Consider the following 18,022-nt stretch of genomic DNA (forward strand, 5'->3'; position numbering starts at 1 on the left):
CATCGAAAGGTGGAAATATCAACTTACTAGAAGCTACTAGTTACACTTTTTCTTGCCTCTCGCGTTTCGAATATTTTTTTGACTTGTGGCTTTAATGAGATACTCAACAACATCAATAGTTGCATAGATCTTTCTTAAGATCCAGAATTACTAGCTATCCTAAAATAATTTTTATCCTGGGCTGGGAGCATGACGTTCATCATTGTATTCATGTGTACTCATATTACCAGATTCTTCGTAAATAGTATATTGCCAGTTTTATCGAGCATTTTCCAGTGATGTAAGTTTTTTTCAAGCCTTTTTGTAAATAGAAACAACCCTTAAGTGGAATGATTTTTTATACTACATGTGTATCGTCGTTTTCATTTTATATCTGCGTTTTAGGAGGACTCGGAACAAATATTTTTCAAGGTAGAAAACTCGCATTACAGCGCCTTCCGTTAAAATAACTGCTAACTATATATATTCGTAATCGGAGTCATTAAGTGATGAATGAAAGCACTTCTAATTTCATCCACACTTATAATAATGCTGGCAATTTTCTAACCGTGACAGTGGTACTTGGCTATTGCACGGAGCCAAATATACTTTTACGGTTGCTTTGTTAGCGTAAGATAAACGTCTCAAATGCTTTTTCGGCATAAAACTATTTTCTTGGAATTTCGATTATTGGGTTAGAACTTTTAGTCGTTATAAGTAAAAAGGCGCGCAAGCTATGTAAACAAGCCCATAATCAGGATTAGAAGACCATGAAATATCAATGAATTTGAAAGGTTAGAGTAGTCAATGAGTCCTGAAAACTCTGCGAGTCTAGGAAGTTTCTCTGGGGTAGTAGAAAATTCAAGAATCCAGGGCCTAAGTGAGAAACATAATGTGTAATTGAATCTAAAACTCAATTATTTTATGTATTTAAAAAATCATTATCTATGTGTATGCATACATTTATTAACAGTATGCCGTTATAAGTTGATTTAGATGAATGACATTTGTACTCGAACTAATTATATGCCATGTAATTGCAGAGCGGGTTGATATGCCAAATTTTAACTCACATGCTCTCGCATCTGGAAATGATAGCGTGGATAATCAAGGGCAAGAATTGAAAAAGGATATCCAGTCCTATATTAATCCATGCAATTTGTTTTGTTGGTTTCCCTACTTAGAAAATGCAATAGAAAATTCACGAAAGAAAATATTGGCGTGCAATATGCGATTCCTTACTTTTGTAAGTGGCAAAAGCACAAGCCATTTGTGTAGATGATTTGCTAATGTATCTGAATACTTACTTATTTTCAGTTTTGATGAAGGATTTTCATTCCTATAGTGTAAATGCTGAATTTCGGTTTCTCCATTTCCCCATGGCTATTACAATTTGTCTAATATTCAAATTTCAGGAAACTCTCAGTATCTTTGTGAACTAATATTTTTATAACTACGCACCAGCTTTACAGCGAGCGTACGTACGCTCAGTTATGCAAGGTCAACGTGTTTTAATGGGTAATCATCGTCGACTTGTACCCCAAGATAAGGTATTTTGAAGTCTATATGCATGCATGCATATAGACTTCAGTGGGCGTCCCTGTACATTGATGGATGAAAATGTTTCCGTTATCTTCGGCGCTCCTATTTGACATTTTTATTGCGGGACCTTCATATTCTCACCGCTTGAATAAATTCCATTCATCCAAGGCATCCCTGGCCCGAAAGTTTGTTTTCATTTTATTTCCAATTTCCAGTGCCGGAAAGTCGAAAACCTCGTTAATTTGCACGTCCTTCTGAAGTGCTCATCGGTATTCGTCGATATATCACCGCTAAACCCTTGTCCCATTTCCCTATCCGATGCGTGGCACACGACACGGCTCAGAGTCAAGGTTCTGCCCGAGTCACTTGAACATCACGTCATTGTTTTCATGCGTGATTAGTCAACAAAAACATCACATATTCAGGGTTGCCTCTCGCTCGATAAGAGGAAAATAGCGCCAATGGACGAATGCTCGAGTGCATTACGTCCCTGAGCAAATCATCCTCTCCCGGAAGTTCTTTTTCCGTAAACGCGACCGCCTTCTCTCGGAAAAATAATTAGAATGCAGTACTCAGTACGCAAATTGTAGAAGATGCATTATAAATCTTGGGATGATTTCGCTGCATCGTGTGGTCTCCGTTATTATGTAATATCAAAAGATAATGGAAAAATTGTATTATCAAATCGTTTCTCTTCTTTACTTACTATTATTATTATTTCTATTATTGAAATACATGTGCATATGCAGACATTTTCAGGTGGTTTAAACGCTCCTAAAATCATATTTGATTTTACCGTAGAAATTAACATCTCAAATCCAACCCTTCTAGCACAAAAAAATCAAATAAAAGTAAAATTAAATAACAAAATTGCTTTAATTCTCCATCGCCGAAAAAATTACCATCTTACCAACTGATTCTTAATCAATAATAGATCAAACCTAAGCCGCTTGCATGAAAGGGCAAGAGAAAATACCAAGTAAGGACCATTACTTATGGCCCAGCGTCACACCCAGTCCAAAATCACTCACCAACAAACATCACCCACTATCGCAGTCTAGCTTCCAACGCCATGCACGTCACTTGCAGACCTTATCTTGCAGACTTTATCAACCAGTCCTTCGTCCAATACCTTACACTTATTCTTAAAACCCCTAAATTTGATGGAAAGGGCTCAAGCAACTCTATAGGTAGCAGGTTCCAATCAGCAATATTTCTATTTAAAATTAAAACTTTTTCAATCTGTTTTATGTATATTATTATTTTTATTTTAAAACTGTTTTTCCCCTTAAAACTTGGTTTTTCTAGTTCCTTTCTGAACTCATTCCATACTTACCATTTTATATGTTCTATGCATCGCACTTAACCTACGACGCCGGAATTGGAGTGAACATATTGGGATTATTCTGTATGTTTTTTATCGAGTTTACCATCAAGCGTATCACCAATATTTTCACAATATTTACTCTGCCTAAGATGAATTTTGAACCTGGAAACATGGGTTACAAACGAGCCATCCGATGTGACCCGAGTGAAACCTGATGTAAATCATCAAATGTACGCCCCAATCAACGAATATTCAGGTGTCATTCGGTGACGTGATCCTTTGGGGTCACAATTGATTTCATTCTTAGGCAGATTGAATTATGGGTTGCGAACGCGCTCCATTAGTAATTGTGGTTTATAAGTTATTTTTCCTATCATTCTCTTCCCATACTCGTAACATATTGCGATAAATCAGCGTAACCTGACAATCTATTAATCTACAGAGGCCTATTTAATTTGGTAAAAGCGTACCGTCAGATGGAAAACGTGCTCTAGCTCAAAATATTGAGGCTCGGTTGTTCTGTTTTCATTGGGGATTACACATTTTATGAAACTTCCTCCAGGGGTATCACATCGCACCAGACTATGCAGTAATATATGAGGAGCAGTTAAATGAAAACCTAACACCCGCTACGACAACCAGCCCGCGCAAGAAGGACTAAAACCAACTACTTCATGCTCCTGTGAGTTGTCACTATGCAGCTCTCTTACCACAGTGACGGCAGTTTCGATACGTAAAAAGCTAGCTTTTAGCGGACTGTGTGTTATGGTGGGTGTTCGGTTTTCATTTGAATGCCCTTAGTATATCACAGTGTATAATAATAATAACATTTTTGATTGATGAAATTTCCTAGTAACTTGGATCCTTGTTGAATAATGTCAAAATAAAACTTTGTAAATCCACACGAAGAATAAATTCCTTCGGGCAGGCTTCAATGCGTTGCAGCGCTATCAGGTCTGGTGATGCTGCTCCGCAGTGAAACCTGGGTCTCTCTAAAGTTTACAAAGTTTTATTTCAAAATTACACAAAATTACGCATGGAACGATCAATTGGATCCTTGTGAAGAAGATATTCAAAAGGATATCTTGAGGATATTCCCAAAGAAGCTTTCAATATCTTCTTTGAATTACGGCGTAATACGTAATGTTGCTGTCGTTGCTAGTCTCCACTTTCTCCTTAGGCGGATATAATTTTCAACAGCCCCGTGGGAAGGAGAATTATTTTGTGGATCTGGTTTCGTAGTGTGTGCAGAACTGTACGAACCTCGTACGTTACGCAACCATTTTAAAGGAATTATTAAATGAGATAACGAATGCGTAAATATTTTACATTTTTTACATATAACTAGGTATTAAATAGCAGGTACAGTATGGAGCAAACAAGACCTATAGGTAGTAGAGGTTTAATAGGTTTTGTGAAGCCGAGGGGACTCCCTGTGTGTTATCGAAGTTGCATTTCTTTTTCTTCAAGTTGTTGAATTGGTTTTATTCTGGGTTAATGTACGAGGTATATCTATTTAGGTAAAGAAATGTTTTCTACGTAGTTAGCGTGATTTCTTTACCAATTTGATTCCATCTTCGACGATTGGGCACACGTGATTTTTTCATTGCGTAATTTAACCAAGGTTTTTTGTAATTATGTCTTTTAAGTTTGGCCCGTAATATAAATAGGACTGTGAATGCCGAAATGGATACATTCTAAGTAGTATAAATCACACAGGAATGTCAGTTGAAGAATAGATAGAACTCTCTCGCATAATATTAGGTCTATCCAAAACCACGTTTCTAATAACTAAGAGAACGCTAATGACCACCTTTTAAAAGACGAAAAAATGGATGGCGACTCCTTTTGTAGCAACGGGATACCTTTTCTTTGAATACCTCCCATATCAATATAACATCGGAATAGCATTAGTCGGTGTCAACGATATTGGATTTAATCTTTGGTTGAATGGAGTGGTCTCTGTTATGGTACTAGGTTGAAACTGTGAAGTCCCTTTCCCCTCTCATTTCCCCTTTCACTTCCTCTCGTGACGTTTTTTGAAATTATGAATAATTTTTTTTCGTGAAATAACTGCTGTCCTTTATCATAGAGGTTAAGGTGTTTTTTAAAACTAATTATCGCATTGATTATCTCTGTGATAATTAGCTCTAATTCCGCAATGTTATCCTTGATGATATATGATGTTATCTTTCCACCAGAAACTTCAAAAAATTAATCATATTTATATTGATTTATTCATTCTATTTGTGGTACTTTTTGGGTGATTCCGATTTTATTACATCTGGCTAAATGCAAGGGTGTCTTTCATTAATATAATGTCAGCCTAAAAATGTAACCTCGTTCTATCCGAGCTCTATGTTTTCAAATTCCAATTGCTATTAAGTCAGGTCGTTTTTCACTTGCACCTGTACCACCCGTCGATATTGGAGGTAAACAGTTGAAGGTAGACGCATTAAGATCTCCTTGATCGTATTCAGGGAAATCAGCTAAATAATAAATGAATTTTTATGCAAGGAAAATTTTCGTGTGCAATTTATTATTCAAATTAAGAATTTCTCTGCCTCAATAGTTTATTGGTAATTACAGCCTTCGTAAGCTAAGTAGGTGACCCTTTTATGCTTGTATTCTCACTGGGAAATTCGAGGCTATGGCTGTTTTATTTTCGCGAAAAATGCCCTAGATCATTAAAAGACCATTGATAATGCGAAAGTCCCTAGTTCTGTCACGGCCAGCCTTTTGACGGAGTGATTTCTCTTAAACTGTTTTCCATGTTGCCAAGCGATAACCGTCGAAATAAACCATCAACTACATCCCTCTCTGTCACTTTTCTTATTCTTTTTGAGGTATATTTTTCGACTATTAGTTCTTATTCATCATTATGCTGTCTTATAGAAATCTGGGCTTTACGGAAAATCCCCTAAATCTTCTCATCGAAATAACTTCATACACTATAGCCAAAACTCTTAAAAGTAAACTTCTCTTCGTCGTCGCCAAAAATTTTTAGATGGGTATGAGTAAAAAAATTTGATACCGATGATGAAAACCATTGCGATATCACTTAATCTTTATCGAGCAAATATTACGGTGGCAGTGTGAATTCATTAATTGTATCCACCAAGTGGAGGACAATTTTTGCATGCTGTACTGTTCAATTATTTTCGTTATCTTGCCTGGTACATGAATTTTAATTAGCGATTTATCTTAAAGTTTATTTCAAAACGAAGTACACCCACAGAAAACGGAAAAAGAACGGCGACTCTCCAAGTGACAAGTCAACCGTTAAACTCATTCCTGCGCTTTCAGAGTTGCTTAAATATGAGTTTTAAAGTTTCTCCCGTTATAATCTGTCGTAAAGTTATTGGCAAATTTGAAAGGGGAATTGCTCCGGAATGAAAATCGGAATAAGATGAAATTCTTATAATTTGTAATTAAGTTGATTCCTTTTCTTATCTGAAATATTTTGACGAGCGGCATCTGCATCTTAGGCTTAGCCTGCTGGCTAAGATATTTGACCTTCGGACGACTTCCCAGCTAGCCTAGGTGCTTGATCTCCGGTTGTCGGACGACTGCGACTTAACCTCAACAAAATGTGTGGTTTTAGGGAGAAACTATATCGCTCAAAGAGGTGTTAGTTCGTGGAATGCATGCAGGAAGACGTATCTTGTGCATATATTGGGTTCCTTAACCTAGACTCAGTTGTGATCGGGACTTGCGACGGGAATAATGTGATTTAATATACTTTTGAAGACGATGATGGTAAAACCATTTACGTTTGGAAGTCTATTTATTTGTTGGTGGTTTTTATCTGCAGATAGCTTAAGAAGACGAGCGACAAGTTGAGTTTATCTTCTACCGCTCTGACATGAGTCCTCCACGTTCCTGTGTTCTGCATTTTATCTCCGGCGTTGCAACCTTCTATTGGGCCCTGCGCATAATAAAAAAAACAACTAGGACCTCTGTGCTTAATCAATTGAAGGTGCTCGTGTCCCTCGAGTTCACTTCCGCCGGGGTTAATATGTTTTCTTGCGCGGGAGAGACTCCCTTATCTCCTCTCAGTCCTTTTGCATATTATGCTGCTTCGACGCCACCCGCCTCGTCCAATGATATTGGTTCAACAGTCCTTAACCCATATAAGCCCGCATACACGGCTGGGAAAGACGCATGTTTATCAAAGCAGCCCATGACACAATTAACGGGCTATGGGTGAAACAAAGCATGACCGTGTCAATAGGGAAGCAATTACGGATCTAATTTCAATGCTACGTACGTGAACCTATACAGAAAGGAGATAGTAAAGGATAATTTCCATCAAGTGGTGACCGACTGAATGCGTAATCGCTCTCTGTCAAGTTCTTTCGTGCTCACGACACAAAACGAATGTAATCATGCAAGGAATTCCGCCGTTGGAAGGCAACAATAATATTTTTTGAAAACTGCGAGGACGCCCAACGTTTCACGATGCATGTTCTACCAGGGCTGGCGTGAGGTTTGATGGCACCCTGGACGGGGGAGCCTTCGTGAGCTCTCTCTCTCTGATTCCTCATGGAGGTCGTATTGGACGCCGTAGGCATTCGTATCTTGCGGCTTCCCCCTCGGGGTTGAATCATGCTAAATCTTTGACACTTAACTCTAATTTCACATACCTCTACATACAATAGTAGGCGGTCGCCCTTCCTTGATGGCGCCGTCCCATGGTGATTTGTCGCCCTGAGCGACTGCCATCTTCGTCCTAGTAGAACCCAACCTGTGAAATACGTCTCCCTTCCAACTTTTCACTGCATTCTATCTTGTTTAAGGATGTGTTAATAATTTTGTGTTCTATTCAACGAACGAATATATTGATTCGCATCGACATATAATGGTATAAACTACAACAGGAACGGTTCTATCCATTCCCATTGACGAAGCTAATTCTTTCTCAGGCTACTTAGGTAATATCACAACGTTATTGCTCCACCCTCCGTGTTTCTAAGTAGTGGACCTGTCTTATCACCATTCTACATCTATATTTTACCTGCAAGTCGCCACGGGGCCGTATGGCAGGAAGTTTTAGTCACCAGCCATTGTATTAATTGTTGATTAATCGCAATCCATATAATTTTATTTCTAAAAAGTTAAAATTGTCGTGTTTGATGTTTTTTTATGTTTGTTGCCACGAGTAACTCGAGGAAAAAAGAATTATTTAAATCGTTCCATCCGGCCAAATGTACCAGCCGGACCGAGCGATAAAATACAAAATTTGTGGAAAACAAATTTAATAATATTGTAAAAATTAATGAGCACGCGTTTGAGGTGTACATTTAGCATACAGTTTATGAAATATAACGTGACTTGCGCGGGCTACAAATATTTTGGACGTTAAATGCTAGGTTCAATTTTTAATATAATGATAAATTAAATATAATGTATCCACTCTTCATCATCAGCAGTATTTATATGTGCAATTTGTAGCGGTCAACAATCAAAGTATCTTCTTTTCAATGGTCCCAATTTAATTTACTATATTCGTGCCGGCGTAGAAGCGACAAACCCGTGTTTGGTTAATGCAGAAATAGGTATGATACGGAGGGTAATCGTGTTTCATTCAAGTTTTATTTCCACCCCAAAGAAAGAACTGTTAGACCTAAAACGCCTAAGTACATTAATGGTCCTTGGTAATTGATTGGTTCGTGTGTTGAGACCCTCCGTTTAATACTTTTATAAAAGAGATATTATGATGTCAGTGCTGTTGAAGTGTATTGAATAAAAGTTTATGAGCTCTCCAGCGTAGATATAACAGGATCTTCCGCGTCCAATGGGTTCCCCCAATGCGGGCAGTCTATAAAATAAACCGTGAACGATACGCACCGCGTCCCTCCGCGAATACGCTTCTTCCCTTCAGGAGTAACCGCCATTGACCATACCTCAGGGGCCGAAAGGATTCGGTGTTTCTTCCATGAGCACTGGCATTTAATTTAGCCGAGATCAGTCAACTTCGGGCATCATTTAGTTAACATTATATGATAAATATAAATGCCACGATTTCATCCAATTTCCTTTTTCTTGCACACTTCCAGCTCCGTCTCTCGATTAAATACGAGTGTAATGCCTCCACTCTTCATCATCATTATTCACGTTCACTTTGTTTTTCTAATGGTTTTTAGCAGCTTTCTTTAGGCTTCTCTCCAGGATTTTTTATACTCTACTATTAACAGTTGATTTGGAGTTCTTGTTTACTCTTGATTTAATCAAATTCCGACCTGAGCGTTGTGCATTCTTTATTGTGTTCATTCGTTTATTTCTCATCTTTAATTTTTTTGTACTCAGATTTCTCCAATTGTGATTTGTTCCAAATTTTCTTCCCACCTTTCTACTGCAATTAAGAGTGCCATTTTTTAAATTTAAGTTGCATTGTATCTTGTGTTCTGTGACAAGGTTTGATTTTCCTACGCCATATGGATAGTAGCGAGTCTAGAAACCTTGAAGGGAGCATTTAAATTTATGAACAAAAGCAATTTTATAAATATTTTTCCGTAAAGAAAGTTGAAAAGCATACTAAACTGGAAACTTATGGTACTGGTGTAGATACCACATTGTGCCCTGTGGTAGATAATTCTATGGTCGGGGGACAGTAGTTATGGGTACAGAAGTAATTTTCATTTTTTTATATTTTTAGCCGAAAATATTCCCCAAGGAGGGAGTATTTTGGAATAAAATAAAATTTGCAATATTAAACTTCCCGCCCCTCTAATATCCTCCCCGATTTATTGACAGGTTCAGGCTTTCTTTACACTAGGTTATTTTGTTCTGTCACGCATGAATTCTTTATCTGCATTTGTCTGCTTTTCGTTGCTCTCCAGTTCATTTTATATATTTTTTATAACTCTGCTGTCCTAATTCCATTCCTGAGTAGTTGTGTGTCTTCTCTCATTAACCAATTTTATTACCTACTTCAAGTTCCATGGCTGGATATCCTTTTATCAGCCGCTTGTTTTGTGGCTAGTTTTTGCTCGTTTATGATATTGTCATCTTTCCGCTACTCTGCTTCCTTTATTTACTTAGGGCTTAGGAAAGCAGAAGTGCGTAATGCCAGGGTTCATCAAAAATGTACTCTAACTCTGCTTTCTTCCATTACCAAATCCTCTGCAAAGCTCTTTTGAAGAATAGTCTCGAATCAATTTCTTCTAATTCTTCTACTTACTACTTATACATAACGGTTTTTCATAGTTTCTTAAATTGAAGTTGTCATTTCAGCATCACTAAATCATAACAACTGTCGATACCTGCATCAGGGAAGCTTTTGTATTATTTTGGATGTTTCCTGTATCTCTCCTTAAATAGAACGTAATTGAGTTGAGATAATTTTGTTCCCTGTCCATCTCCATGTCCATGTCCCAGGGCGTATAACTCTTAACCTAACAGTCCAAAAATCTTTTGCGGGGAATTTTAATCCGCTGGTTTTACATTTACACTATCAGAATCTCAGATGTTCCCTCTGGCTGACAATGTTCTAGGTTCCGTTCCTAAATTATTTACTTCACGTAACACTTCTCCCGGGCGACCCACGCCAGAGACTTCGATGGGGAATACCTCATACATTTGGCACTAAAGATACTGGTATGAATACTACCAGGCTTATCAAGCGCCCTGTCGTTTCTGATGATCTTACCGGCCAAAATTTTACTAATTGATGTGCCTGTCTATTAATATACCCATTCACCAAATAAACTTATGGCTTATTAAGAGATAAATTATTTGTGCGATGTATCTTTGAATACTATGATTGGTATTTTCTCCCTCCAATCTCGATCAGACTTTCTTAAGAACTCCTTACCGTTCGTTCTCTCTATGATCGATTCTTACCAAGGTCACAATTTCTTAGCAAAGGACGAAGCATGCGGATATTCGTTGTACGTTGGCAATATGGCTCAAACTTAGCCAATGAAACCTATCATATCCATTTACCGAAATGAAGGAAATTATGCTGCATTTTGTGATAAATTTAAGGAAATTTTCTTGTCGAGCCCAGAGTTCTACTTCAAGTTAAAATTAACGTCATGTCTTTTAGTCCAAATCTCAATATTCCTAGTGAATTTTCCCAAGCAATAAATGCCGAAGTAGTACCATGATCTAAATAATGTGATTATTACGTACACGTATTCCTTTTTAATTACGTAATTTTAAGTCATGTAATTTTTTCATGCGTTCCTATAATTAGCATATACATGTCACATTACGCTCAAATGTAGATAGCGAATGAAGAGTCAAGATAAGCAGTGAAAGGTAGAGCGATAAGAATTATCCCCTGGTCCTTTCAATATATGTGTGGCAGGTATGGAAAGGACACGAAAGTAGTGGGGAGCTCTTCAAATCAGATTTGCGGATGATCAAGTGTTAGATAGCCAGTCAGGTCAAAGAGTTACGCTCATTACTTATCCCATTGCAGGCTCATTGGGGTAGGTATGGGATAAGAAATAATCATATTTAAACGAATTCATTGAGATTCTTATTAATAGGAAGGCTAAGAAAATTATATAAACTTTGAGAGACCGAATGGGTAGGCACATGAGTAGGGTAAGCATGGACTAGAATAGGTAGAACAGTTCCTCTATTTAGAACGCATAAAAGAAAGTGAGAAAAGTAGTAATATGTTTTAGATGAGAATGTGCAAGTGAAAAACCTTTCAGGTGGCATAAGGGAGATCCTGGGAAAGCGAGGCAGAGGGAGAAAATAGAAATTTTGACGTAATCAAGAAGGGTAAGAGGCATGTAGAGTGAAAGAATGAATTGCTGTAATTTGTAGTATGGGGTTTCAAGATATTTTGTGTGATATCTGTTAGGGCTTAGGATTGCGGTGGTGCGTAATGCCAGAGTCCATCGAAAACCTACCCTTACTCTGTAAATTACTGCAAACAATTTCATAAAAGTACCCCTTCAATATAATGGATCATGCAATTATACTGGAGTTTTTTGTTTGTAAATATGCCGGATAATACGGCCTAATACAGTACTCTAAAGTCATACATATTCTTAACGGAAGGGCAAAAATTGCGCATCATATGTGATGGTGGTGAAGTATTACGAACCTTGCTGCCGGCGACAAATTTATTTGTTAAATTAATCTGCTTGTACACATTCCAATATAATGGTGTGGCTCAAGCAATGCCATTCCTTGTAATGCTCACGCTCATTTTATGATTCCTATTTTAGGTGTGATAATTTTTGGGTTTTAGCGGCTAGTTACCATATCGGAAACGATAAGTGCTTAGTACTTCTCTCCTATTGTACTTTTAAAGCGTGCTCGTTTAGTGTTCCTATTCTGTAGGCAAACAAAATGGTTTTATAGTACTGGATTGGTATTAATAGCAATGAAGATCAATCGATTCGTTTCGATTATATTTCGCGAAATATTACGTGCCTTAAACAGAAAATTTCTATACTGATTTTACTTTTATACTTCTCCCCGATATTATTTTAAGCGGTCATAAAATGAATTAGGACTTTTTTCAATGTAAACCGAGTAAAAGTGTATTCTGTAATCAAATTTTTATCCTTTGATGGAAATTCATCATCCAAACGGATTGTAATGGTTCCTAATAGCTTACGAGTAGCTTCTATATTATGCCGTTTGCGATTATTTGGTGATTACTTAAGAGTTTATAAATCTCATGAATAAACTTCTATTTGTATATTGGCAATAAGGAACGCTAAATGTGTTGGTAAATGCATGAATTATAATACCTGTTCGTAAAAGGAGGTTACAAGGTGTTATTAGTGAGGAGGTAATCGATTTACTTGTGGTCCTTCCCTATATTATTTTATCTAAGGAGCGGAAATAGCATGTAGCACAATTCTTAAGGTTTGTTCCTGCACCGAGTTATAATGAGGGAGATACTCGAACGTATGTGTGTGGTCTTTTACCTCTCAGAAAGTTTTACTACCTCTTTCTCTCTACCCGAATCCAACCCTCGGGTTGATACTTTTTTCCGATGGTCCAATATAAACACTAAAACTCAAACCTGCCCATTAACACTGGTGAAGAAATACCGATCAACTAAAGTTATCAATAAAATAACTCGGAGAAAAAGTAACCCTAGATGTCTAATTTCTCTGTACATTATGCCTACTTTAGTATTGCACAAACGTTATTTTGACGAAAGATGAAAGTTTCATTTTTCATAAGAATAAATTACCCTCATAGTATCGTTGATTAGCATTTTGAGATGTATTCGATACAAACGGAATACGTATTTTTTTATGTCAACATATCAAGAAGGATTTCTAATTTACAGATTAGAAACGAGTAGAAGTCGTCAAAATTTGGCCGCTTAAAATGCGAGCCTTCAAACTATTTTCATCCAATTGAAGACATCACAAGTTGGATTCTGCTACTTTAATCATAATACGAGGGTAGTTTTTTTAAGGTTCTCGAACTCACCACCAGAGGTCAGCGCTAGCGCAACGAGTTTCGCATAGTAATAGGTAATCCTTTAAGAGTAAATACGTAATTCGTAGTTCAACAGCATAACTATAGAATGAGAAATGAACTCGTATTATTGGTATGCGTTGTTATCGTCAAATCATTTCTCGTTAATCATTCGGTAATTTTTTTACAACTATGCCATTTTAAAGTCCTGCAGAATAGCATTTCAAGATTCCATTGGCTATTTCAAGGCTCGAAAGGGAAGAGGGTGAAGTCCCAATATCCTCAGGGAAGCAGATTCATTGTCAAAGGCACCCTTTTTTAGTGGAGCTGTCAACATTACATGGACAATTTGTGCATAAAATAGCCGTTTACGAACATCTTTAACCCTATCTTTTATTGTCAGATATCGCAAATCTATATGATTAACAATAAGAGCTCAAGGTTTTCATGCCTTCCTTTACGTTGCTCAAAGTTTGTAAGAACTGCATAATAATACCATTTTTAAGTTGAAAAAATGTACCTCCACCAATAAATAACGTTTCATTACTACTACTTTCAAAGTAATGCAACAATTGCAAAGTTTAAAAATCATTCACTTTGACCGGGATGATAATGAATCTGAATGATTTCTACACTCTGCGATCGTTGTTGCATTGTATTGCATATTAACGAATGACTCCGTCAAATAGTTACAGTCGAAGCATCTCCCGCAGTTTCTTGTACTTTCAATGTGTTATGTTCGATGTCATCATCAGAGAATTATGTTAAAAATAAAAATAGTGGTTATAAAGCATTATTAGGCTAAAGCGTAAAGAAGAGCGTCTTTTATTGTGGTGGAATAATTTCTTCATACCTTGTTATATCTTGTCTTATACCTTGTTACGTATACTTTGTGTTTTCATACTTGAAACTCTTAATCGAAAAAGTTATTCCGCAGTATCTGGGATTTGGTCGTAATTTTCTGCTTAAAGACAGCCTCGTTTTAAGAAAAACTTTGCTTGAGGAATCATTCTAATGGCATCTTTTTCCCTCTGCTCTTTTTCATGAACCTCGCCCGTACGTCAACTTGTGCAGAGCTCTTACAGATCCACATGTCGGAGAACTCATGGTACGAACAGGAGCTCGCCGACAAGCTAAACGATTACTGTGGAAAGCCCGTCCTGAATATGTCCGAGGAAGAGGAACGACCGTTCAAGTGGAACCTGTACAACTCGTTCTACTTTGCTTTCACAGTCGTCAGCTCAATTGGTAAGAGGACCTTTTTGTGTGTGTGAGTGGAATTCTGTGAGTTTTTGGACGCTCGATATTGGCCTTCATCAGCGAAAATATTTAAGCTAGTAGAATGCTATACAGAAGAGATGACATCTCCTCTGTAAATGTTTGTATGTTGTGGATGGATAAGTTTGTTTGATGGCCTCATATGCTTTTTTTAATGTTCTAAGAATTTTAAGAATGATAATCACAATGGGTACCGGGCTCTACGTGTATTTGTTATTGATGGGAGAGCAGTTAAAGTCTCTTGGGAAAGAAATGAATGAATATCTTCTATCTTCTTCACAAACATCAGTAAGTATAAAATTTCCGTTACATAACTGAATATTAGACAATTTTTAGCGTCCGAACGGTTTCGAAATTATCTGAAAGCATCTGGTTTTTCGTAGAAATTTTCATATTAAATTCTTAATGAACGCTTTAATGTGTGCATGATGTTATACGTACATGTTCATGGTCCTTTCTTCGACTATGAGATAGCGAACTCAAGGGTTACGGATTCAAATTCGGGTGAATTCGTGGAAAATGCTGTTGTCATATTTTCCGACTTTTTTTTGCTCAACTTGTTTCCCTCATATTGAAATGAAGTGAAGTTATTGACTTTGTAATTCCAAAATTCCAAACACTTTATTTAGAGCACGATCCAGGTTTAGACGTTGAACGTCATCATCAGGTTGTTTCTTATTGGTGTCAGTGTCTTTGTTGGTTTTAGAGGTAGCCAGAATTATTATTTGAAATCCAAAACTCGACAGATTTTATATATTTTTTCATTATATAATGTAAACGTAGAGAAACATTAATTAACGAAGTTCTCAAATCTACCCACCGAATATAGGTTTTACTGATAACTCGTAATCGATGTTGGTATATCCTTCTAAAACATGATTGTTGTTGTTGCTCTCTACACCTGATGGTATGGATATGCATAAAAATCTCCATAAACATTGGACTCAAATGTAACTTGGAACGAGAAATGTTCGTTACGACAAAATTTGTGGCAACAGAAGTTTCCCATTGATTCTTTGTAAAGTACTCTTGCCACGGTAAAATATTTTTTGGTGTTAATGAAGTGTTTGGGCTGAGTCTTTATAAACGAGGGTATGCTGTGTTTACAAAGCAATTAGTTTACCAAACCAAAAGCGACAATTGATACCTTGAACGAAGAATGACGATTGATACCTTGCATGAAATCAGTCTTCCTATTGATCGCGCTCTAATTTTCTACAAAATAAATATGTTCGTAGTTAAGAAATACCTACTTGTTGGTCCCCACAGAGTTTACAGATGTAGCGTGATCACGTAATCGGTAATAAAGTTTTATACTTTTGGTTTGATATTTCCAATTTCCCCATTTTTTCAAGGGTCGAAAAGCCGATTTTTAAAATAAAATTGTAATGAAACTGCGGGCCTTCTACCTACAATAGTATTGAATCAAGGAAGGATGAGTTTTCAGATGAAAGTCGGGCTGTCTCCGTAACGATTTCAGTTCGAGTGATGTTAGTAAAAGATTCAAGTAGCCAGAGCACTGGGCTACTGATCGGAGGGTAATGGTAACGTATCCAACCCCCCTCTGCATCACCACAACTATTGGTTTGTAGGGTGAGAGATCTTTCTGGGAAATCGAAGTCAACACATGGAAAGGGCCTGCCCCCATAATCCTGATGTTTGAATGTCACACAGTGCTGTTGGGATTGGTATTGGGCGTGTTCTTCCTGTACTCTCACCTAACAGACCAACCTGCGGCTTGTTCCCCGCATTTTGTTGATACTCAAGGTGAACAAGTGTGTGAGGAAAATACTCGTATACTATTCTTACTGTCGTCCAGTTACCATCCATGAGGAAATTGTATTGGAATGAAGGATGAATTAATTCCAATAAGGGGTATGTTTCTGATCAAAACTAAAGTTGAATAAACCGGTTACATTCGAGCACTGCTCGGATCAAGACCTTATCGGATTTCACTCACGATAACTCCATTAAGTGCTTTATGTATAAGTCAAGACTAGACTAGATATCATCAAATCTCTCTTCATCTCATCGAAGTTAATTATATCACACAAACACACACACACACACACAAACATGCAATCGTTATATCAATGATACTTCACCTACATCTTTAGAGCCCTATTGCCACTCACACTCGTAGAAAAAATACTTTGGTGAGCTAACCAAAAATTAATACATATATTGAAATTTTTCCCATCCGAAAAATTAATTGAAGTTACCATTTCGTATTGTTAAAATTTAGATACTATAAACTGTTGGTTCATATTTAAAATTAAAAACATAGTTCTTGATTCTACACTCACTTTTGTTCAATTTTATCTTCAATGCACTGATACCAACATTGTTTTACATTTATCGACCCTCATTTTATGATTTTGTGAGAAAAATCACTATTTAATGACTCTATCAAAGTAGCTATAGCTTTTATCATAAATTTTACTATAACGGATGGTTTTCGACGCAACTTTTTGAAATTTACATACGCTAAATGGAAACAGAAACTCTGCTGTAGTTTCACAAGATATTTTATTCAAACGATATAGGCTTTGCTGCCTAGCAGCATCATCAAATCCCTACTTCCACGCGAATTCACTGTCCCAATTATACTCCTGAGCAACGAAGCCTAAGTCGCTTAAATAAGATATCTCGTGGAACTACTGGAGGGAGTTATTGTTTTCATTTTAAGAATACATGTTCAGTTTCGTGAAGAAAGAAGACACTTTGCTTTTCCACATCGATTCTATGTGGAAAAGCAGTGTCTTATTTCATCATGAAGGATTTCCACCATGTTACGCCTACAACTGTGTCATTTGTTCACTATCGGACAATTGTGAAATAATTTAAAGTTCGTTTTTTAATGCACACTTGCACCTCTAAAAAAGGCACTTACTTATCCCAGTTTATCAAGAATCTACCCGCTAACTAAAAAGGAACTAATTGTTACAAATAGTTCTAGTTAATCATACCCGCATAGTACGTAACCTTCCTCGGATATCATACCTCTATCTATCTTAAATGCACCGCAAGGAAGAGACAGGAAAGGAAGCATAGAAGGAGTCATGAATATTGAGCGTCACCACCCACTCGGCAAGGAAATATTAGCTATTCAGAGCAAATTGATAAAATAGACCATTTCTAAATGCAGGTACCAAAATTTGAGTTTCTGATATTACCCATTGGTAGGAGTGAAATCTATCATTAATGCCTAACAGTTCGGAGTTGTTGAGCTCACGTCATTTTCCTCCCCCGGTCTACTCTCCCACCATTGTGCCATTATAATTGCAGCATCGCGCTCGCTCCCTCGGAACCTTAAGCCGCCCTCAGCACCGTGTACACCATCCCTTCGCCCTCCCCGGCCGCCGACGAGGGCTGCCGCTTCGAGGCTCCCGCCCACGCGCTACCCCATCAACTTCCCCTGCTCCACTCTGTCTTTAGTAAGGACGACCGAATCGGATTCCGCCACTGGCAGTCTCTCGCCAAGTGGTT

General features: G+C 37.4%; 1 protein-coding gene across 1 annotated transcript in view; it reads left to right on the forward strand.

Moving 5' to 3' along the window:
* Positions 1-18,022, forward strand: part of Ork1 (open rectifier K[+] channel 1) — a 156,050-nt gene that overhangs the window by 66,612 nt on the left and 71,416 nt on the right. Inside the window, exon 2 of the mRNA XM_071585606.1 lies at positions 14,330-14,503. Within this exon, the coding sequence (XP_071441707.1) occupies positions 14,330-14,503 (174 nt within the window). The remainder of the gene's footprint in view (positions 1-14,329; positions 14,504-18,022) is intronic.

This window comes from Hetaerina americana, unplaced genomic scaffold (assembly GCF_022747635.1).
Source record: "Hetaerina americana unplaced genomic scaffold, ioHetAmer1.1.p SCAF_2, whole genome shotgun sequence".
Lineage (NCBI taxonomy): Eukaryota > Metazoa > Arthropoda > Insecta > Odonata > Calopterygidae > Hetaerina > Hetaerina americana.